The sequence below is a fragment of the Haliotis rubra genome, unplaced genomic scaffold (genome assembly GCF_003918875.1).
Source record: "Haliotis rubra isolate DU_JTF1 unplaced genomic scaffold, ASM391887v1 Scf97, whole genome shotgun sequence".
Classification (NCBI taxonomy): Eukaryota; Metazoa; Mollusca; class Gastropoda; order Lepetellida; family Haliotidae; genus Haliotis; species Haliotis rubra.
The window spans coordinates 1,022,002-1,047,305 of record NW_025767712.1 but is presented as its reverse complement, the minus strand read 5'-3'; the positions used below and the strand labels follow the sequence as shown (position 1 = coordinate 1,047,305).

Sequence of the window (25,304 nt, the reverse complement as noted above, 5' to 3'; positions counted from 1 at the left end):
CTGCACACCATCACTAGTTACATTGTACATGTCAAATACATGAGGTTTTTCAATCAATCTCCACAGTTGATACCATATGCATATAGGATATTTAAGTGTTAATATTTACTTCAAATGTTCTCTGTATATGCTGCTGTTCTATAATACTAGTCTTGTTTCTTTTGTTCCCTTTCGGGGCCTTTAGATGTGCAGGTTATCGTACAGTTTTTATGTTGATTCTGTGAGAAAATCAGTACCAATATAAATATGTTCTGAACTCTAGTCTAAGGACAATGAACTTTATATCTAAGTCTATAATAATATATAATGATAATGACAATGCTGCTAACTGAATATATTGAATTCTTATTTCTGTCTTCTCTCCATATTTCAGCACCAACACCCGGTAAGCAAAATAGTTATATATATTTCTGATTTTTTGTTAATATTCCTACTATTCTTTGAAAAATAAAGGTTTTCAAATTTCATTTGAAAAACAAATAATGTAAAATATGTATGCAATTTGTAATCATAATTTTGTGTAAATACTTTGATGTAATTTTAATTGACATATTATCTTGTCATAATTATTGCGATAACATCAGAAAAGATAAATGTGTAAATATGTATCTCTTCTGAAATTCATTTGAAGCACTATTCTTCATGGCACAAGCACTTTCACCTATGCAAACTTGCTACATATTCATCATCATCATCATCATCATCATCATCATCATCATTCATGTCCCATAAGTGCTTTTTGTGTCCTTGGCACTAAAAACAATTTTGTATTCCATTCCTCATCAACAAGCATATTTGCTTACATGTATTTTTTCTTCAGAAAATGTGTTTTTCTCTTGTAAATGCTATATATTGCTCTGTTTGCCTGTGCATGATATGTTTCTCAATGTTTCCTAAATGTATTATATATATGTTCTGTGTTTAACCCCCTGTGCTTATTTAGTTGTACTGTAGTATGATTAGATAACAATGGCTTTAATTAAAAATTACCTCGCCAAATGCAAAATAAATTTGCCATGCCTGAATGGCTTCACTGAATTATTGATTGATTGATTTAATTAACTTGGCTAGTTGACATCTTAGTGAGGAAAGGTGTCTGTCTAATATATGATTGTTTCATGGTATGCTAGAAAAATACCTTTAATCATTATTGACTGCTATTCTTGGAACATAGACAGCATGTGCTTGATTATTGTACATGCATGGTAAAACACTTATATTCTATATATTACATAAATTAGGCTTTATTAAATCAGTTATGTTGCATCAGAAATGCCTACATATTAAATGTCAAGAAGATATGATCTAAAACTTACATTGTGATAGCCAACTTTAAATTTGTGAAAAAAAGGTGAGGTAAATTTCCAAAATAGGTTGAAAGAACAAATGCCTACATATTTAGTGTGAGGAAGATTTGGTCTAGAAAACATGTTAGGGTAGCCAACTTTAAATTTCCTACAAAAATCAAGAGGTAAAATTTGAAATAAGATTGAAAAGAAAAATGGCTTTTCTGTATTTCAATTAAAATATAGAATCAAAATAGATCCTTTTAAATTGATATAGTGGCTAATGTAGCTCCTTAATTCCTATAAAATGTATTTGGATAGGGATGCAAATTGGAAACCGTGACCTGTAAAATGTATATGAAAACATATAAAACAGAGATGAAAATATGACACAGATGTCAATTTAGACATTAAATTATAGAGCCATCATTCCTTAAGGTTTTGTTTTCAATTGTACATACAGTGTATTCCTTGCACTTTCTGTCTCTGACTACCTGAGAACTCATCTGCCAGTTTGACTAATGACAGCCACACATAAAATATAACCTCCTTAAGGCAGGGGAAAGAACTATACCAACAACTCTGCTCAAAAATGGAACCACTCGTATGGCATCTAGGGATGCTCATCTGTTTCATGACCATCTACAGTAACTGTAACCACACTCTTAGTTTGTTTGTGAATGTGTGAATTTCAAAATCATGATTACACCTTAATATGAAAAAGAATTATGTGCCTTTCTGAGAACAGTGTTATACTTTAGACAACTGCTGTCATAATTCACTGTCTAGATCAAATTAGTAGGTAAGAACTATATTTTTGTTACCAGTACCAAACATAATATGAAACATTTAGTGAAAATGTATTCAAGTCTGATGATACATGAAAGTTTCAGTTATTTTTACCCTGTATGACGTACTTGTATGACACTAATAAGAAAACAATGCTTGCTATATGTACCTTCTGTGTATTGGAGGACTTGCTATTTTAACTATTGTAGCTGGTAAATTGAGTTACATGTCTAGTATGTAGGCACGCATGCTTTAATGTTCCTGTTTTGTGTTGTTTATGTCCATTTGTCTTTCCACTTAGCCTCTTAATAGGTAAGTCACATTTATTTAGCAAACATTTAATTAGATAACTTTGAAAAAATCATGTGTTAAGCAGTAATTAATATGAAGTAAATATAGCAGAGATTTTATTGAGTCGTGTATTGGAAATGACCAAATTGGCTGTAGTTTCCTGAACTGCAATGTTAGTATTTCCCTTGATGGACCAGAGTCTGGATTCAAAGGCACTGTCTTGTCCTTTATTCTGATGGGAAATTTGTTGTAGATCCTGTGGAAAAACCGATCATTGGCCCAGATGGAAGACCAATAGTAGGTCCAGATGGGAAGCCAGTATTAGTTGGACCAGATGAAAGTGTAGTTCTTGGTTCTGATGGTCATCCTATGATAGGTCCAGAGGGAATGCCAATCATTTTAGGCCCAGATGAAAGTGTAGTTCTTGGATCTGATGGCCAGACCTTAGTTGATCCAGATGGATTGCCAGTTATTATAGGACCTGGTGAAAGACCACTTCTTACCCCTGATGGTACACCTTATATCGACCCAAGTGGCAATCCAGTTATTCTTGGACCAGGTGACAGTTTAGCTGTTGGTTCAGATGGAAACCCCATTCTTGATCCAAAAGGAGCACCGATTGTGCTGGGGCCTGATGAAAGTTTAGCTAAAGGTCCAGATGGCAACCCAGTCTTTGGGCCTGATGGTGCACCAGTTGTGTTGGACCCTGGTGAAAGTTTAGCTATAGGCCATGACGGCAGGCCAGTTACTCGTCCTGATGGAACACCAGTCATTGTAGGGCCAGGTGGAAATCGTTTCACGAAAGCAGGTTAATAACTCAATTATGCAGAATTCTAATGTCCTATATTCTGGTGTCACATTTCTGATAACATACCTAAAATTGAATTGTAACACCTTCCAAGAAGGTAGACTGAAAAGAATGTCTTTCCTGATCTTGATGAGTTGATGGTTTTAAAAATATTGTGTATTTGACTTTGTGAAATGCCAAATCATGGTTCCTAGATAATTTAACACATGTTGGACAGAAAGCTAAAAAGTGGAAGAGTAAATATTAGCAAGACTCACAATGTTTATATTACAATATGACATCACAAACTTTATTAGTAATTTACATGATAGCTGGTTATTCTTAAATGAATATAAACTTACTATCTTGTGGTATGTTATCATTCGTTTGATACCTTTAAAATACTTAAATGCCAAGATGGGAAATTACAGAGGTTATTTCAATTATCCCTATGTTTGTTTTTTGTAATGTCCTGTGTATATGTGTAAATATTGTGCATGCTTTTTGTTGTCTGTACATGTGTGTCACATTGTGAACTGTGCATCTGTCAATTTAATCTATGCAACAAGGCTATTGCAAAGGGATCTTTTTGATATCTAACAATAGAAACGAATGTCATTGTCAGGATATGTGTCTTCAGTTAAGAGCTAGTAATTGTAAATACTTAGTAGAAATTTCAAATTTAAAGTGTTCACTGGAACATCATCAATTTCTTCTTTACAGAAAGACTGACAGACTCCTTACTGAAACAGTCATCAAATTATTTGGAAATATCTGTTCTCAATGTCACAAGTCAAAACATTCTTTCATGGTTCCCTATTCCAATATTGGTCATACTAATACCACTGTCATAATTGTCCAGTATTGTACCCTTTCAATTTCTGTTTCCTGTTTTTGTTTTTGTCAATGTGTTAAAACCAGTGTGTTTGTCTTTCATTTGTCCACCTGTATGTGTACTACGTGTCCGTTCATGTCTCGGTTCATCTTGTACTGTCACTTGATGTACAGCACCAACCACAACGACAACAACAACTACTACTACTACAACTACCACCACGACTACCACCAGGCCTCGTACAGGTGCACCTTATTCTTGTGGCACAGTGTTGTCATTCTAATAAGTGGCATATTCCAATTCAAAAAGCAATCAATGTTAATAGTCATACAATTCTTGTTGAAATGAGACTTGTTGAGGATGTGGCATTTAATATGTTTGTACAACTGGTGTCCCTAGCCATGATATTGCTGGAATATTGCTAAAAGAAGCATAAAACTAAACTCACTCACTTGAACAAAGTTTGAGCTTTGTCATGACTGATTCTTCAGTCTTGTCACTCAACTAAGTGTTACCTGAGGGTGTCTGGGTGTTATACCCTTCTCCCTAGGCAATCTGTCTATCCACTCTTGTTCTGGCGATGATGTAGCTAAGATGGATATTCAAAGATAAGTCCAGTATGGTGTTTAAGTCCTGTTTATTGTTGGCAAGAATTCTCACACAAAGGTCCTCTGATATTGCCTAGTTTTCCTGGTCTACACACAGCACTGATTCACAAATCTCCTGGAAGAACTTGTTGATTCCTTGAACAACTCCTAATGCTATAAGTTCATCTGAGCCATTCGCTCAATATTCAGAGAGAACCTCTCAAGTCAACGGTGGGGCCCAGAATCGCGCACCACTTTTCCAGTCAACTAACAAAATAGTCCTCCTGACAATTTTGGCTCCTCCCCCTGAAATAATGTCCTATATCATATAAAAATGACTCATATTCCAGCTGCAATACTGATTACTATTATTTCCTCTCTTCCAAGACTTAATCGGTACCATCAAATTCTTCCATTATAAATTTACTTCGTTAGTGAGCTTAAGTCATTTGTGAAGCATTTTCAACCGAATAAAACTTCAGACTGGCAGGCGCCAGAAGATGCTTAATCGAATCATTACGTGTGTCCCTTTTCTGATTCTTAGTATCTTAAATACCAGTAATTTCGTAAATGGTATATGAGTCACCCGATCCACATGTTCCACTCATCTCCCTTATTAGATTTGTTGTATGCAAGGGAAATGAATCGATATGAATTTGGTTACTCTGGTAAATGCACTTTCCAAACACAATGACACTTCTTAACTGAACTTCAAAGTTTCCTTAAATATTGACCAAAGGTATTCTAAGTTTTATAAGACCCATTTGAGACACTTATTGGAATGATCACACTATAATGTTTTTATGTTGTAGTAACAGTCATCATTGTCATCATCATCATTGAAGTCTTCTTTCCTGTTTCTCTGCTGTCATAAACTGTACACATGCACCTCCTTTAACGTGATTAGAAGGCACACCTTTGTGGATATAGCTTTTCTGTAACAGCTGAGATACATACATACTGTTTCATCTAGGTACTCAGCTTAACAATGTTTTGCTGACCTTCTCTCAGGCTTGTTCCGAAGACCTTTATCTTACTAGATATCTACCTTTATGGAAAACAAAATATCTGTCCCTAGTTGTCTGAGCCTGCTTGCATTAAACATACTCTCCATTCATTGAATATGTACTTATATAATTCATAAATAAACTTGGATTGTAGTCATTCCAAATCTCTTGTAGCCCATGTAACATGTATGTACAAACTTGTGCTTGTAATTCCACAATTCAACAATTCTTTCAGATAGTGTAATATGACATTAGTGGTCCCTGAAAGAGCAAAAACACATCCATTATTATTGTGACTCAAGAGTTCTATAATTTATTGACAAATTTATTCCTTTAGACCAGGCACAACAAGTATGTATGAGAACACATGGAAGTACTATACACAACCAAATTGAAGACAAATTCTTCACTGAGAATTAAATATGACTAATTCATAAACATGCATATTAACATTGAAAAGCACTGCACACTCCGAATATCTTCACATAGTTACATACTAGTATATATATATGGGGTGAGGTTTTCATGTTAACAGTTTCATTCATCTCACTCTATTTCATATCAGTGTCTCTGTCTCCTATATCCTTTCTCATAACTGTCCTCCTTCTCGTGTCATATCGTCACATCATCACATGTTATAAAGATATATTTATTTCAGGAATGTTGACCAGGTCCCAGTCATTTTGTATAGTACTGTGATCTTTTATGTTGTATTCATTGCAATTCCACCTATTCTGTCATTTTAGGATACTCTGACACAGGCTATGATGTTATATTTATGCTGGATGGTTCAGTCAATAATAGATATTTTGGATGGATGCAAAATTTCGCGAGAAACTTCGCGTCTCAAATGAGTATTGACAACGGTATTTGGCGCGTGGGTGGAATGACATTCTCCTCCAGTGGACCAAGTCTCGGTTTTAACTTGAATGAATATGGATGGCAGAGTGATGTGATTAATGCACTTGGTAACTCCATGAACAACAGGCCTGGCGGCAGACCAGACCTAGCTCAAGGTATTGACTATGTACGCTCAAACATGTTCACTGGGCGCAATGGTGACAGACCCAATGCCCGCAACTATGTCGTAATAATGACAGCCAATGAGGAAAGTCTGAACCAAGGTCAGACTTTGGGTGCTGCCAATAGACTGAAGAATGACTTGGCGGGTATATACACAGTTGGTATTAACCTTGGTGACACGTATGAGTTGGATTCTATTACCACCCGACCCATTAATGAACATCAGTGGCTTATCAACGATGAGAGTGATTTCAACGGACTGGCTGGAATCATGGGCACTTACATGGAGAGAGGTAAAAGACCAAGTTTTGTATGGATAACCCCTAATGAAAAACAAGTCACTTTTGATGATCAGCGACATTGGATATTAAGCTGGTCCAAGTTTACATGACTAATAATGACTATCTACAAATAATGACTGGACCAAATTCATTTTGTAAAAATTGTTTCATACATTAACAGAAAGATTTATATGTTCATCTGGATCAGTAGGAATACAAGATGCCATGAACTTTGTGTCAAGGTGCTATTACATCAGTTATTGGAGGATAACTTTGGAAATTGTTGTAATGTTTCAGCACCACCTGTCACAAGGGCTCCCGCAACACCTGCTCCAACTCCAGGTTCAGTTTATATCTTTTATCTTTTGTTTTTCCCTTTGGAACTTACAGGTCTGGAACACTGCCAGTTGTAAAATCATTATTACGTAGTAAACATGTAGATGTTAATTCTAACTCTTGAGTCACATATTTTCAGACTTCTGTTTGATTTGTAATGGTCATATGTGCATCCCTTTTGGTATCATTTAAGCTATTGAGAAACATAGAGGTTCAATTGTTCCAGACAAATAAGATCCTTCATATTCTAATTCAGTATTTGTTTCATTTCTGTCATTGTCGTGAACATGTCATCTGGTGTGATCTGTTTTTTATGTTATCTATGTTAGTTTCAGGTAAGTAAAGTGTGTCTGTTGGTTATGATCATGGGTCAAATATGCTGTATGTTGCAACAAAGCAAACATTGATGATATGTCAAAGTACAAAACATATAGCAAGATGTGTTAATTTGATTTATAATTTAATCAGCTAACACTGGTTTTTCATTTAGCACTATCTGCTGTAAGTACAATGCAATAAAGTAGTATAATTGTCTTTGTCTGTTGTTTGTTTTTAGACAAGAGTATCATGTATTGCCCCTTGTGTCATCTTCATCATCATCATCTTCATCATCAGATAACAAAGTTTATTACATGGTGTACTTAACTCACCATTGTTTATCAAAGGTTTTGCATGAGCACTCAGAAAATGTCATCTGGCAAGGATTGTCAAGAGAACTTCCCCTTCACCAGTGCACTTCCTCAGATGCATGTATTTCTGTGAAGACAGAAGCTATTTTCACTTTTCATTTAGCTTCATTTTGATGGATGCATCACATGTCAAGCCACATTTTGATCCAAGTAGCACATGTCAAGCCACATTTTGATCCAAGTAGCACATGTCAAGCCACATCTTGATGCATGTATCACACGATGTGACAGAAGTATTTCACTGTGTGTTGTACTGCACACTGCTACTGTCATATTGGCATCAGATAGACAGTTTTTCCTACAGACTACAACAGTTTATCGTTTTCACTTACTGTTTTGTAGCCTACAGTGAGACAGGTTATGACATCATCTTCATGTTTGATGGGACCTCAAACTCAGATCAGTTTAGCTGGATGAAAGGATTTGCCAGCTCATTTGTTACTGAGATGGCTGTAGACTCTGGAGAGTTCAGGTTTGGGGCAGTTGTTTATGGAAGAGATCAGAAATTGATGTTCAACCTAAACACATATGGATTTAGTAAGGATTTGAAGGAAGCTGTTTCATCAAGAATAAATCCAACCCCTGGAGGTAAAGCGGACCTGGCAGGTGCCTTTGACTTTGTTCGGCAAAACATGTTTACAGCTGCTAATGGTGACCGTCCCAAAGCTCGCAACTTTGTTGTTATGATGACCTCTAATGACAAGAGTCTGAACACTGAAGCTGCTGTTGGAGGTTCTCGTCGGCTGCAGAATGAAGGTGTTGGTATCTATTCAGTCGGCATAAAATTAAAGGATACAACAGAGCTGGACAGGGTGACCACACCTCCACTTGATGAGTATCAGACACTTGTTGATGAGGAATCGCAGTTGGGAGAACTGCCCGGGATTATGTCATACTACATGTCAGAAGGTGTGTGAAACACTTCAGTTATTTAATATCTAATGCTATATTCCATCATCATGAATAAGCACTTCAGATATTAGCATAAAATTGCAGTATCCAAAACATCCAATAAACTTCATTAACATTCATCATGCTGAAAATGAATGATGTTTTTAATCCTCAGCTCAGCCTGTTACACCAGAACCAACCACTCCAGCTCCAACTCCAGGTGCGAGACAAAAATATTTTCACTGTGCACCATTTTTCTACTTGCTCACGTTTGATGACCTGACACAACTTCTCTGTTGCATCGTTTGACTGCTCTTCTCAGTTTGGATAAAAACGTACAGCCAAAAGGGAGATTATCTGTCCCACAATGTCTTGCTCATGCTCACTTATCTAGGGCAGTGGGGTTTATCAGAGGATAAACTCTTGGTCAGTCACAGTGGGTTCACAGATGGGTTCATTCCCCAAATGGGCAAAATATGCATACTTTGTCTCAAGTGTGGTATGCAGCTGATAAATGAAACTCACTGATTCAATGTAAATTCTCTCACTTTGCGTGATGTCTGCACTTCTCTGAAAACAGTGTATCTTTCATCCCACTTCTGGTTTAGTATCAAACTGCTATGCATGTGCTGATCAGTTGTGATGACAGTGAGCTTGTCAACCACACTGAAATAATAATGAAAACTAGCTGTAATCATAAGAAGTATCTGCTAAGAGCAGATTCCATTGTATGATTCTAAATGTGTAATCACATTTTATCCACAAATTTCAATATTAAAAACCTTGTGTAAAAAACATCCTTCATCCCAATCTTGGGCATTTCCGTATCTTGTTATGAAAGAATTTTTCGTGTCTTATCTTTCATTTACAGATTCTTTGCTTGTGGTATTCTTTGTTGTTCACATCTTACATTCTCTAAGTGGTTTTTAGCCAAGACTACAAAACTTCACTTATAAATGTCTATTATTGATTCATGGGCATATTTCTACATTCACCACAAAACATTAATGCTGATGTTGATTCTTTTAGGATACAGCGAGACAGGATATGATGTTGTCTTTATGTTTGATGGAACGGCCAGTGACAAACACTTCAGCTGGATGAAAGGCTTTGCCACCAACTTTGCTTCTCAGATGGACATTGATTCTGGTTTGTTCCGAGTTGGAGCAATGACTTTTACACAAGGTCAGAGCCTTGCTTTCCATTTGAATGCAAATGGATTCCAATCAGAAGTGATGTCAGCCCTTCAGTCCAAACCAGTGAACAGCCCAGGTGGAGTACCAGATGTTGGCACAGCATTTGATGTAGTTCGCGAAAATATGTTTACAGCAGCTAATGGAGATCGTCCAAAAGCAAGAGACTTCATTGTTCTAATGACAGACAAGGAAAGAAGTCAAGATACAGCTGCAGCTCAAGCTGCTTTTGGCAGATTGCAAGAGGCAGGTGTTGGTGTCTTCACAGTAGGTATGGAACTTGGCAATACAGATGAACTGGACTCCATCACTACACCTCTTGTGGATGATTTTCAGCATCTCATTTCCCAAGAGGGAGAACTTTCAGAACTTCCAGGCTTCATATCTTATCAAATGGAAGCAGGTGTGTGCATGACTATTTCTGGGTAACATAACTCCAATACAACAGTTAATACATTGAATGGGGCGGTGGGGTAGCCTAGTGGTTAAAGCGTTGGCTCGTCACGCCGAAGACCCGGGTTCGATTCCCCACATGGGCACAATGTGTTAAGCCCATTTCTGGTGTCCCCCGCCGTGATATTGCTGGAATATTGCTAAAAGTGGCGTAAAACCAAACTCAGTCAGTCAGTAATACATTGAATATCCTGACATATTCTCATTCTGTAAACCCAGTTATGCAATTGTCTTTGAATTTTCTTAATATCAGAGTCAATGATCTGGTTTCCAGAATTTATACTGATAACTCTATCTAAAACTGAACCATCAATGATTCACAACCTCTGCAAATTGTGTGAATTTCCTATTTACAGCTGATCCTGTGACACCTTTACCAACTACACCAGCTCCAACAGCAGGTTTGGAAGTTGATGGCATCCCTCACTATGCATTCACTTCTGTCATTCCTATCACAACTGAGCACTTCCCATTGACTCTTTATTCACTGCTGTTCCAATCATATGTATGGTCTTTTCCGATGCTGATAAATGGTGCATCCACCATTGGTTATCTAGCTCAGCTCTCCAGCATGGGCACCTTTGTTGTGTTTGGTTTCAAGTAAACTTTACAACTTTGTTGTGGAGGTGCATGTTTATTTTCTATAGCCTTTTGGTTTCATATTAGAATATGGGTGGTTTATACAGATGAATATCCAAATGACTCTATTTTTTTCGTATCTCTCAAATGCAACCAACCTTATGTATAGCACCAAGATCTGGCATTTTTCTCTTGCTGGCATTCATGTCCTTCCAAACAGTCAAAGGGAATGCAGGTCTACAGCATGTCCACTGATAAATATGAGTGATTTCTTATCAAGGTCTCAAACAGAACACCTGTCTGCACTTAGTTTCTGTCATTTACAGAAGAATGTTTCCTGGATATGTTCTGAATAAATATAAAAAGTTCTTCAAATTTCATTCCCTTCTTAACTGAACATCACAAGCAATCATCATAAATACTAGAATCACATTTTGAGCGGTACTTCTTTAGTATCATTAATAATGCTTATTTAACACTTGTAGGATACAGCGAGACAGGATATGATGTTGTCTTTATGTTTGATGGAACGGCCAGTGACAAACACTTCGGCTGGATGAAAAGCTTTGCCTCCAACTTTGCTTCTCAGATGGACATTGATTCTGGTTTGTTCCGAGTTGGAGCAATGATGTTTACACAAGGTCAGAGCCTTGCTTTCCATTTGAATGCAAATGGATTCCAATCAGAAGTGATGTCAGCCCTTCAGTCCAAACCAGTGAACAGCCCAGGTGGAGTACCAGATGTTGGCACAGCATTTGATGTAGTTCGCGAAAATATGTTTACAACAGCTAATGGAGATCGTCCAAAAGCAAGAGACTTCATTGTTCTAATGACAGACAAGGAAAGAAGTCAAGATACAGCTGCAGCTCAAGCTGCTTTTGGCAGATTGCAAGAGGCAGGTGTTGGTGTCTTCACAGTAGGTATGGAACTTGGCAATACAGATGAACTGGACTCCATCACTACACCTCTTGTGGATGATTTTCAGCATCTCATTTCCCAAGAGGGAGAACTTTCAGAACTTCCAGGCATCATATCATATCAAATGGAAGCAGGTGTGTGCATGACTATTTCTGGGTAACATAAATCCTATACAACAGTTAATACATTGAATATCCTGACATGTTCTCATTCTGTAAACCCAGTTATGCAATTGTCTTTGAATTATCTTAATATCAGAGTCAATGATCTGGTTTCCAGAATTTATACTGATAACTCTATCTAACACGGAACCATCAATGATTCACAACCTCTGCAAAATTGTGTGAATCTCCTGTTTACAGCTGATCCTGTGACACCTCTGCCAACTACACCAGCTCCAACAGCAGGTTTGGAAGTTGATGGCATCCCTCACTATGCATTCACTTCTGTCATTCCTATCACAACTGAACACTTCCCATTGACTCTTTATTCACTGCTGTTCCAATCATATGTATGGTCTTCTCCAGTGCTGATAAATGGTGCACCAACCATTGGTTATCTAGCTCAGCTCTCCAGCATGGGCACCTTTGTTGTGTTTGGTTTCAAGTAAACTTTTCAACTTTGTTGTGAAGGTGCATGTTTGTTTGCTATAGCCTTTGGTTTCATTTTAGCATCTGGCTTATGTATATTGATAACTATCCAAATGACTCATCTTTTTTGTTATCCTTCAAATGCAACCAATCTTATGTATGGCACCAAGATCTGGCGTTTTTCTCTTGCTGGCATTCATGTCCTTCCAAACTGTCAAAGGGAATTGGCATGTCCACTGATAAATATGAGTGATTTCTTATCAAGATCTCAAACAGAACACCTGTCTGCACTTAGTTTCTGTCATTTACAGAAGAATGTTTCCTGGATATGTTCTGAATAAATATAAAAAGTTCTTCAAATTTCATTCCCTTCTTAACTGAACATCACAAGCAATCACCATAAATACTAGAATCACATTTTGAGCGGTACTTCTTTAGTATCATTAATAATGCTGATTTAACACTTGTAGGATACAGCGAGACAGGATATGATGTTGTCTTTATGTTTGATGGAACGGCCAGTGACAAACACTTCGGCTGGATGAAAAGCTTTGCCTCCAACTTTGCTTCTCAGATGGACATTGATTCTGGTTTGTTCCGAGTTGGAGCAATGACGTTTACACAAGGTCAGAGCCTTGCTTTCCATTTGAATGCAAATGGATTCCAATCAGAAGTGATGTCAGCCCTTCAGTCCAAACCAGTGAACAGCCCAGGTGGAGTACCAGATGTTGGCACAGCATTTGATGTAGTTCGCGAAAATATGTTTACAGCAGCTAATGGAGATCGTCCAAAAGCAAGAGACTTCATTGTTCTAATGACAGACAAGGAAAGAAGTCAAGATACAGCTGCAGCTCAAGCTGCTTTTGGCAGATTGCAAGAGGCAGGTGTTGGTGTCTTCACAGTAGGTATGGAACTTGGCAATACAGATGAACTGGACTCCATCACTACACCTCTTGTGGATGATTTTCAGCATCTCATTTCCCAAGAGGGAGAACTTTCAGAACTTCCAGGCATCATATCATATCAAATGGAAGCAGGTGGGTGACCAAGAATACTACCACTTAATTAACATAGAATGGGATATTACTTAAATAGTCAAGAGCACTTTATGGATATACACTCACAAAATGGTAAATCGTATTGCTAATCTGGATGAATTGTTCAGGTGAGCATTTGTTTTGCTTCTGTCTGTTCATCTGTCAGTCTTCTACTGGCAGGGGCAGTGGGGTAGTCTTGTGGTTAAAGTGTTCGCTCATCACGCCGAAGACCTGTGTTCGATTCCCCACATGGGTATAATGTACCGGGTATGAAGCCCATTTCTGTCAATATCACCCGCCGTGATATTGCAAGAACATTGCTAAAAGTGATGTAAAACCATAATCACTCACTCACTCATTTCGTTGTGAATTTTTCTTATTAGTAAGTGTGTGAATTTAAAAAGAAAGGTGAGCTACAGAGCCTCTAACATCTACAGTTGTGGTGACCAATCTCCCTAGGAAACTACTTGCAGATGTTAGTTCAAACCATTCAAAAATATTAACCTCAAGTTACTATTTCTACCACTATCCTTCTTACAGCTGATCCAGTGACACCCGTACCAACAACACCAGGTCCAACTCCAGGTCTGATGTTTACCTCATAATCTTCAATTCACATCGCAGTTGCACTCATGCACTGAGAACAATTTCACATTTCAGACCTTTTCATCACCAGCACTCCATGCACCTTCATGCTATGCTGTTAAGAGATTTGTTTGTTTCTTGACAAAGTTCCTTTTCTGTATAATTTCAAACTTGCATACTTTTGGGTAATGATATGCATCATGTTGGAAGGTTTCACTTTGTTCTTTTCAAAGATGGCATACAATATATATAGCCCATTTTTGTTGTGGCACACAAACCAACCATATCATACTCACTCAACCAGCCAAGTTTTTTAACCTTGAATGGTTCAAATGTTGACAAAATAAGGCTTCAAAATCAAATGTTGAGTACCTATAACCTATAATTTTGTCAACAACTAAGATGTTCTTTTAGTCCTTGTATGTGTTTCATACCAGTGTTCAACTGCTCTTGTCTGGAAGGATCTCCCAACAGATCTGAAGCTTCATTGGCATAATGATGTAATCAGTGCCCAGGCTGATACGCACATGAACTGCCAGAATGGATTGATCACCTAGAACATCACAGCCTTGGAATGAATGTTCAAGTGTCACTGTTCACACAAGCACTATCACATCAGCACTTTCATGTTCTGTAAATGTTAGCAAAGCACATGTCTAAGAAATGCACTGCAGGTCAAGTCGAAGTTGCCATTACTATGAGCATGAAAAGTTCATCAGTACTAGATATACATGGTATGAAACTGATTTCAGTTTTTCACTTACTTGTTTGTTTCAGTAGTTCATTGAAACAAAATTCCTACATTCATTTGCCAGTGATGAGTTGATATATGTTGTGAGTCCTTCTGGATCAGATCGATTCGTACTAGATCTTCAATTGATTACTTGAAAGAGCACTATGTTTATAGTTGATAGTTCAATTTGTCTTTGATGTCATTGAATTCGTCAAGTTGACTTGTGGCCAACTGGAATATCACCTAGGAAGTACTGACACTGCTGTCCCGGGAGAGCATCTTTTACTGTTTCTTCAAAAGGAAGATTAACAGATTTTGTCATCGTTTTGTGAATTTCAGAAATCTACATGCATAAATTATTTTCATGAATTGGCAGTCTTCATTTTCGACATGAAGACATTTTGTAAAGCCCTTTAATAATGTGCTAAGGCAGAACCAAGATGCTTGCTCATCATTGTAGAAAGATGATGGCGTAGCATTGACATCAAGACAGTATCACAGCATGTGCTTGACTTCATTCATTTGTCTAACACATGACTTTGACAAGTGTTGATGAGTTAATGAGTTGAGGCTTATTCTAATGGAAAGGCCACATATACTTAGATCAGATCAAATGAAGTGGGATGTGAAATATGTCTGTATCTTTGAGTAAATAGGTATATGAATATTGTAAATCAAGATTAGGTAAGACAATTATAAAAGTCACTGTTTTGTGGATTGTCACCCAAAATTAACTAACATCACATGGTCATCTTTGAAAAGAAACCAAAAAGTACTGACTACATAGGGCTTATGAGATACCCTGGGTTTAATGGGTATCAAGACAGATATTATTGTTATTTTGAACTCTTCTGCTAAAATAATGTTTTGTTTGAAATGTTTGAAATTATGTATATTTATAGTTATATGTTCAGGTATTCTCAGTCATTGTCAAGACTTGACATGAATCTGTTTCATTACTTCATTTTTGCTGTTTGTTAATGGATTTTAGGCTACAGTGATACAGGCTTTGACATCATCTTCATGTTTGATGGAACTGTCAACAACAGATACTTTGGATGGATGCAGAACTTTGCTCGTAACTTTGCTTCACAAATGGATATTGATTCTGGGGAGTTCCGAGTTGGAGCCATGACCTTCAACAGAGGGCAAAACCTAGCTTTCTATCTGAATGACAATGGTTGGCAATCAGAAGTTATTGGAGCCTTTGGATCCAAAACCAGGAACACTCCAGGTGGAAAACCAGATTTGGCTGGAGCCTTTGACTATGTCAGAAACAACATGTTCACTGATCGTAGAGGGGATCGTCCCAATGCTCGCAACTTTGTAATAATGATGACAGCCAATGAGGAGAGTTTGAACAGTGGCGCTGCCATTGGTGCCTCTCAGCGACTCCAGAGTCAGGGAACTGGAATCTTTACCATTGGTTTCAACCTGGGTAACACAGATGAGCTAGATGCAGTAACAACTCATCCACTAGATCAGTATCAGTATCTCATCAATGAGGAAAGTGGACTTCAGGAACTGCCAGGGATCATCGGCTACCAGTTTTCAAATGGTGTGTTTGCACAATCCAGACTCATTAAAAATGAGTTGTTTTTTCTTTGTAAAGGAATAAATCCATTTTGTTACATAATTGTGATAATATATAACTAAAATCTCTTATCTTTGATTTCATCTCAAAATGTTAATACTTCTGTTCCCTGAAATATTAGAGGAATTTCTGTTGAACAGTTGCAATAATCAACCTTGTTTCACAGAAAATAATACTTCAAAATAACAGTTTGGATTATTTGCCTGGTACATTTTGTTGACCAGATAGTGTTATGTTTTGTCTACAGCTTATCCTGTGACATTGCCACCAACAACTACACCACGACCAACAGGTTGATTTTTATATTCATCTTGATGTGCCAATATTTCCTCTGCACATCTGATGTCATGCTCCCTCTTCTACTCCCTGTCACCCTCATGCACAGAACCAACATCTGTAGTCTATTAGAAATGTAATAGTTCCTTTACCCAAGATGATAGAATTTCAAAGTAGAATTTTGTCCATGGAAATTATCGGACAGTTATCAGGCCTTAACAATCTGTAGTTGCTAAGACTTTTCTTGCATTTGTCATTTTTTGTGACTGGATTACAGAAGCAATTCATGACAGTCTGTAAGAACTTCATAATATGTTTTTTCCCAACAAATGAAATGCATTACATTCAAATGTATGCTGACTGTTACTCAATAGTACTGGTAGTCATTTCCTCATTCAATCACTTTGAAAATGGAGATTCAAAGATTTGCTGAATGCTTTCTCCCTTTTGTATGTCAGCACATACTGTCTATTTTCCTCTCTATTTTGCTCAGCCAACAAACCCCTCTTTACCCTGGGTAAAACCTTAAATCTTTGTTTGGACACCAATGTCAATGTCATCACTTAGCCCTCCCTGGATTCACACTTCCTTATGTTTCACTCTTGAATATTTTCGCTACATTTTCTGCTTTTCTACCTATCTTGCTTCATGTTCTCTTCAATGCTTTGTCTCTTCTACATTCTTAGCTGGCATATGTTCTTATTTTCCATCTGCCACAGTCAATACCACACCAAACTCTCTTCTTATTTCCCTACTGTGCTTGAAGCTTGAATGGTGTCTAGGTCTAGACCCCTGTATGTAGAACCAGCACTTTGGACCACATAAATGTGTTATCCTTGTGACTATAGAAACACATGAGACTCCCCAAGCATCTGCACATTGCATGCTTTGACAAAAGATGTACAAGAAAATAATTCATAAAATTATTTTGTTTAAATCTCATTGTTCTTAATTTTTTAACTTGTGCGCAAATTTTGTTTGTACCATTTTGTTCTCAACCAATATTTTTTTCAGATTTGTATATAAGCATGATAGATTAAGGATATGTGTATGTTGTAGTGAAAGTCTTGTGTTGTCTGTAATGGGTTATTGTGTTGTCTCTGTGAGGCTTGTGGAATATAGATACCGGCAATATAGTGAATGTTTTCAAAACAATTTGTAGCTTACAGTGATACAGGCTATGACATCATCTTCATGTTTGATGGAACTGTCAACAACAGATACTTTGGATGGATGCAGAACTTTGCTCACAACTTTGCTTCACAAATGGATATTGATTCTGGAGAGTTCCGAGTTGGAGCCATGACCTTCAACAGAGGGCAAAATCTTGTATTTAATCTGAATGACAATGGTTGGCAATCAGAAGTTATGCAAGGTCTCAAATCCAAAACCAGGAACACTCCAGGAGGAAAGCCAGATTTGGCTGGAGCCTTTGACTATGTCAGAAACAACATGTTCACTAATCGTAGAGGGGATCGCCCTAATGCTCGTAACTTTGTAATAATGATGACAGCCAATGAGGAGAGTTTGAACAGTGGTGCTGCCATTGGTGCCTCTCAGCGACTCCAGAATGAGGGAACTGGAATCTTTACAATTGGTTTCAACCTGGGAAACACCGATGAGCTAGATGCAGTAACAACTCATCCACTAGATCAGTATCAGTATCTCATTAATGAGGAAAGTGGACTTCAGGAACTGCCAGGGATCATCGGCTACCACTTTTCAAATGGTGTGTTTGCACAATCAGACCTCATACAATTTGAATATATATATAATTTTTGGTTTGCATATTTGTGTATAACCTTGAGGAAATGCTGAAAAGAAAACCTTTTTTAATTCATAAGTGGATCTGGAAAGAAAGTTACATTCAAGCTCTTTTAGACCTTGAGTCCTAAATATAGAGTCCTTTTCAAAATATGAGAACAAACGATAATTAGAAAATATGAGAAAACTAATTGATAACTAGAAAATATGCTCTCCCTTCAGCTGCTCCTGTGACACTGCCACCACCCACTACTCCAAGACCAACAGGTTTACACTAGTCATTGTGAAATTTCATAGTCTTTCCAAGAATATCAACAGTTTCCCCAATCAAGTCATTCCATAGTTATAGTCCTACCATTGTCAACTCCACAACTTCCCATACCTTCTCCATAGTGTCTTGAATCCCAAGTCAACCTCTCTTGTTCTTTATCATTAGTGTAATTTCTGTTTCCAACTATGATTCTAGTCTCTCATTCTGCACTTTCCATACTCCCTCCTTTCAAGAAAGCAGACAACATTTGCTGTTGCTGTTGCTTTCTAAGGTTGGATTTCAAACATTAAGCAAACTTTCTTTTAAAATATCATCAACATATAGAATCATGTTCACCTATGTACAAGCTATCAGAAATATGATTTTAAAGAAGTGGAAAAAGTAAAGTAATGTTTGTCCCCATTGTAAGAGTTACAATTCAGCAATATTTTGATATTTTCTCAGTTGAATTCAGCAGGAGTTTCAGTCATTATATTTTTTGCTTTAGCCTTGTTCTGTTGGCCTTTATCCTTTCCTTGTGTCCCATTCTTTACATTTCTCTCAATTTCATCATTCATTTTCAATAGCTTTAGTTACAACACCACCACACATGTAGCAAGATTTGATAGACAAGTAGAAAATTATGGAATCCCTAGCAGTTCCAGAGATGGAGTGACCCTTTGTAGACTGAAGTACAGAATGAATGCAAAATTAGATGTCTTGCCTAGCTCATCAAGAAAACAGACCTCAGGGATCCAGGAATGTGAGAACTGGACACTGAGAAGATTGACCAGGAGTTCCTCAAGATTCTCCATGAGCATGTTTTTCAGAACTACATTCTCCCTGCATGATGAATCCAACATCGTTGTTGTGTTTTGTGCCTCTTAGAATTTATGTTCCTATTACATTTATTGAAGTCAAGATTGTTGAACTTTTGTTTTATTTTAATTGCAGTAAGATAATGTTAATTTTATTGGACATATGTTATTGTGTTTCATCCTTGTGTTGAATGTCATGTCCAGTAATGTTTGTATTCGTGTTGTTGCCCCAGTGTGCCTTGTCTCTATGATCTGTGACATTGTTCCTGTCTGTGTGAAAAGAACATCCCTTCCCAATTGAAACATTGACTTGTATATGTAATATTTCAGCAGACAGGTTTGGATATGGCTCAGTGACAAGAGTTAATATGTGATACCATATGGCTCTGTGTTAGAGACATAATGTGTGAAATGATGAACTGAGCATGGAGTTTCATTCAACAAAACAGATGACCAAGGAAACATGACAGTTTTGAAGTGACAGTTTTGAAGTAACCGTTGTGATGCTGGGTACTGCTGACGTTGAGAACATTGGGGGCACCCTTACTTTGGATACTGACCTAATTCCATATTAACATTCAGGACAAAGCACAAACATATCCTCAATATGTTTCCAAGTTTAATTCACCTTTCACCTTATTACCTTGAAAACCTTTATATCTTAGTGTCTATAAGTGTTTATACAATTAGTTTCTTGATAATCTCACTATATGATTTGGGGAGTGGTAGACTATGTTCATATATTCAGTATCATTATAGCTTCTGACAAGGAAGGATATGACATCATCTTCATGATGGATGAAACAACAAGGTTGCCACACTTTAACTGGATCCATGAATTTGTGAAAATGTTTGTATCTTCCCTGGACATAGAATCAGGGGAATACAGAGTGGGGGCTATGGCATTCAGCCAAAAACCCAACACCATTGTGGATCTTGATGAATACATGGAACAGCAGCAGGTCCTGGATATCATAGATGACAAGTTCATCAATCTGCCAAGAGTGTCACCATCAAATGTTGCTCAGGCCTTTCACCATGTCCACACAAATATGTTCATCCCTCAAGCAGGGGATAGACCAAAAGCTTCAAACTTTGTCGTGCTACTGACAGACAGTCACGAAAGTGTTCACACAGAGGAAAGCATTTCTGCTGCTCAGAGTTTGAAGGATACAGGGGTAGGGGTGTATTCAGTAGGCATCAAACTAAATGACACATATGAGCTTGACGCTATATCCTCCAAACCACTGGATGAGTTTCAGTACCTGATACAAGAGAAACAGGAACTAGAGAACCTTACGCAACTGATCCAGCAAAGAATAAAAGAGGGTAGGTGAAACAGGGCTGGGGAGGAGAACTATTGCTAGCTGTGAGAGTTTTCAGCAGTTATATAAACTACTTTGGCCTTGTCTTGTAGGTAGTTACTTCATTAAATAGGCATACCTAGGAAAACTACATGAACAAATTCCACAAATCTATCTTAATCAGACTGTATATGCTAAGACTGAATATTACATAGGCTAGTCATACTGAATAATCTGGTGGATAATTGAAGTCGATAATATAATATGATGTACATCATGTTTATTCATAGAAAATCAAATTAGTTTGTCATTTTAGATTTAGTTTTCATGTTATTCCTGATAAATTAATAATTATGCTTTATATTTGAAAAATTCCCTATCACCATGGCATCACTGATTGGTCCTCTGTCAGCCAAGCTCACAGCAGTCCCAACTACTCTAAGTCCTGTCACCAAATCACCAGGTTACCATTCACATAGTTGTCTTGACCAGTAGGTTTCTCAGCCTGTTTACTGTATACTGAGCTTATAATGCACTGTAGTTTTGCTTATTTCTCTAGAATCTGAGGTGATAGTGATATGATGCTCACTTTCCTGTGACACATTCTTAAGTATGCTTAATACTTCTCCTAAAGGATTATGACTCCTATAGCAACCTCTGTTTCCTCTATGCTTAATCAGCCGTCATGTGATAGATGCTAGATATATGAATGAGATTCAGTAGGTTAGCCTGACAGATGCTTTATAGGTTGACAAACTCACTTGACTCCAGGTATCTGCCATTCTGATCTTTGGCTTGTCTATAGAAAGATGCTCTATAGGTTGACAAACTCACTTGACCAGTTATCTGCCCATTCTGATCTTTGCCTTGTCTATAGAAAGATGCTCTATAGGTTGACAAACTCACTTGACCAGTTATCTGCCATTCTGATCTTTGGCTTGTCTATATTTAGCACAGGTTGCTATATACAATATGTTTTGGGAACAGTTACAAATTTAACACATTATGATCCTACAAAGTGCACCTTAATTAAAGTATTCAAAAAGATTTATGACATACTAGTAGTATGCAATAGTTCACTTAGTACTAACACAATATTTGTTTGAATTTTCCAAAGTATTTTTTAAGAAAGTTGTAAAACACCATAAAGTAAAGAATTTTCCATTCTATGGATAACTATTATGTACCAGAACCAGTTTCATGATAACAAATGTTCATAATGTAAAACTTCCATCTCTGTATAAAGCATGTTACCATTAATATCAAGCTATTATAGTTTGGGTGTTTTTTATGGTGCATTATTCAGGAGCAATATACAAATATGTCATCAAACAGTCCATTCAAGTTGTTTTTTTCTCTCCTCCCAGTTGTCCATAGTGAAGATGGTTATGACATTGTATTTATGCTGGACATGTCTGTGGACCGCATCTACTACGGATGGATGACAAATCTTTCCTCTGAGATTGTAGATCAGTTGAACATCTTCTCTGGCCAGTACAGGATTGGAGCTATCACATACTCCAGGTTGCCCAAATTGCGCTTCCATCTGAACACCTATGGCTACCAGCCTTATGTCTTTAAAGCTATCAACTCCAAGTTCTCTGGTTCCAGTCTTTACAAGTCAAGTCTTGATAAAGCTCTTGATTATGTCCGTACCAGAATGTTCACCTACAGTAATGGAGATCGTCCACAAGCCCAGAACATTGTTATAATGATGACAGCCAACGATTATAGTACTCATCCAAACAAAACCCTACATGCAGCCAAACGATTAAAAGAGAAGGGAGTTAGTATAAATGTAGTTGGATTCAACATTGGAGACAAAGAGGAACTTAATGCTGTGTCGTCACTGCCATCAGATCAACATCGCTTCTACATTAGGACTCTTGATGAGTTGCTTGAGCTGCCAAGGATTATCAACTCTAGTCTTAGAGGTATGCTAGGCCTGAGAAGTCAAAGACACAAGAAAAAGATGAACTTCTGTAAAGTCATCATAAATCCCAATCCCCAAATACCTCTTCAATGCTTGATATATATATTTGTATATAAGTATTTTTCTTTACCTCATTGCATTTTCCTACAGAAAATATGTGTAGCTAAATAGAGATTTTAATAAGTGTGTCCTTGTAATGATTAAGTTCAAAATAGAATCTTGTTAAAGTGGAATGAAGTTCTAAGTGTATAATATATTTGTTTGAAATTACTTTCTGATTGGTATTTGTGTTTGTTGTTCAGTTGGACAGGTTTTTCCAACCAAGCCTCCCACTCCAGGTGATTTTTAGTAATAGTAAAACAAATCATGTTGTGATAATTCCTGTTTGCAATCCTATGAGAGGAAATTACATTTTATTTAATCAGTTTTAGATCACTATATCCATGTATTAATTGCAGATGTTCATGAATTATTTACATGAGTTTATACAAGTTGTATGCAGTTTATACAATTATAACAGTTGTGCGGCTTTTTATATGATGAGTTAATAGACATTTTTGAAAATGAATTACCAATATGTGTTGGGCTAATGTATTCACAACATGTGTGTTTTACATGCATCTTCATATCTAGTGCTGCTGCTTATTGGCAACTAACAGCAGAGCATCAGTGACTTCCTGTACAGATGTCAACTTAAGTAGGATTATTCTTATTCATCTAACGTAAGAACTGTATCTGTAACTATATGTACAATAATCTAATAATTTTAATATGCATAATACTGTTAATTGATACTTTTTGGCTCATTTTTATTAAATCAAACACTATGCAACTTACAAGTAATTTACATCTGGTAAACATGAATCTTTTTATTATTGAAGTGTATCTAATAGCATTGTTACTAAATGTGTGTGATACTATAGAGTGTTATCTTTGATTGGCTGACCTCCACAAAGACACCCTACCTCTCTCTCTTGTAACACCTGAACAAAATAACAGTTCTCTGACTCCCAGTGGCAAACCTCTTGTGACGGCTGCAACCACTATTAGCTCCATGGCTGACAAACAGTATGTTCGAAGGCTGTCACCTCAGCTCTGGCTCATATCTCCATCTGCAGCTTCTAACCCAACTTTACCACCCCCAGAAGACTGTTCTATTACATTTGGCCAGTAGGAATGGCTTGGTGTGATGAGTGAACTTACATCTTCCAATGCTCGCTCGCGGCTCTAACTGGATGGCAAGATGGCTGTTTGTCATAGTCAACTCACCAGCGCGCAGATCGCTATTGGCTGTCGCATTTACCTTGTGGCATCTGCAAGGCATTTTGGAAGCCTTTGGATCTTTGACGCCAGGAAAGTGTATGCTGTTTTGATGGATGATGGCTCCAGCTTCAGGCAGGAACTAACTATCCAGGAATCATCTTGTTTGTTGGAGTTACTCCGTGCTCAGATCATTTTCAGAACAATTACTATTAACACCCTTGTCACTGAGTCCTTTCATAAAACTGAAACATTTCTCTTTCCTTACTGTATCTTATTTTCCATTATTTTATTTTAATTTTTATCATAAGAAATGTAGATTAATCCAAAATATGTAAAGTAGTATGCAATATGATAATCTGTGTTATGAGATGACATTTTATATACTATGCTTGTCTAATTATCTTTTCTCTTTTTCTTAATAGCTTACATGGACACAGGTTTTGATGTCATCTTCATGCTGGATGGAACTGTGAATCGCCAGATCTATGGATGGTTCAAAAACTATGCCAAAAATTTTGCTAATCAAATGAGCATTGATAATGGCGAGTTTCGAGTCGGAGGCATGGCCTTCACTAGATCTCCAAGCATGGGTTTCCAGTTGAATGACAACGGCTGGCAGACAGATGTTGTCAATGCACTGGACAACAATCTCGACTCCTTCAACCGTCCTGGAGGAGCACCAAGCTTTTCCCAGGCAATGGACACTGTAAGAACACGGATGTTCACCCAGGGTAATGGTGACCGTCCCAATGCAGGTAACTACATGGTCATCATGACAGGTAATGAACGTGGTCTGAGTGCAAGCCGTGCACAACAGGCTGCCAGAAGGTTCCAAAACACAGGAGGAAGAATCTTCACTGTTGGCGTCAACCTGAGGAATACACAGAACCTGGATGATATCACCACCAAGCCACTTGATGCTTACCAGTACTTGCTGGGATCAGAGGCAGAGTTCAGAGAGCTGCCTGGCATCATGGAAGCTGTTATGAGTAGGTCCAGCTCTTATAGGTCTTTATTATTGTACAATGATAATAATGAAAATATTTATAATGCGCCTTTTCCAGGCTGGATATCATGCTCAAAGCGCACAATGTGTATGTGTTACAGAATATGGGTAAGACTGAAAACATAAGAAGTCATTGTTATTTTCGTTCTGATGAATACATTACCTAAAATTTGCCATCAGTGCCATTCAGTGTCCATAATGAGATT

General features: G+C 37.4%; 2 protein-coding genes across 2 annotated transcripts in view; both read left to right on the top strand.

The window, feature by feature from the left end:
• Positions 1–25,304, top strand: part of LOC124265281 — a 150,263-nt gene that overhangs the window by 97,348 nt on the left and 27,611 nt on the right. The window contains 10 exon segments of the mRNA XM_046700071.1: positions 374–385; positions 9,832–10,398; positions 10,805–10,849; positions 11,513–12,079; positions 12,308–12,352; positions 13,006–13,572; positions 14,113–14,157; positions 15,882–16,448; positions 16,732–16,776; positions 24,515–25,081. Of these exon segments, the coding sequence (XP_046556027.1) occupies positions 374–385; positions 9,832–10,398; positions 10,805–10,849; positions 11,513–12,079; positions 12,308–12,352; positions 13,006–13,572; positions 14,113–14,157; positions 15,882–16,448; positions 16,732–16,776; positions 24,515–25,081 (3,027 nt within the window).
• Positions 16,853–19,249, top strand: LOC124265261 (collagen alpha-3(VI) chain-like). Its single transcript, XM_046700050.1, has 2 exons — positions 16,853–18,489; positions 18,747–19,249. The coding sequence occupies exons 1-2, from the start codon at positions 17,901–17,903 to the stop codon at positions 18,800–18,802; spliced, it is 645 nt and encodes a 214-aa protein (XP_046556006.1). The 5' UTR covers positions 16,853–17,900; the 3' UTR covers positions 18,803–19,249.

Excerpts from the sequence above, each read along its gene's own strand:
- LOC124265261 (XM_046700050.1), top strand. The coding sequence starts at position 17,901 with ATGTTTTCAAAACAATTTGTAGCTTACAGTGATACAGGCTATGACATC. Across the intron at positions 18,490-18,746 it reads CGGCTACCACTTTTCAAATG|CTGCTCCTGTGACACTGCCA; the intron begins GTGTGTTTGCAC and ends CTCTCCCTTCAG.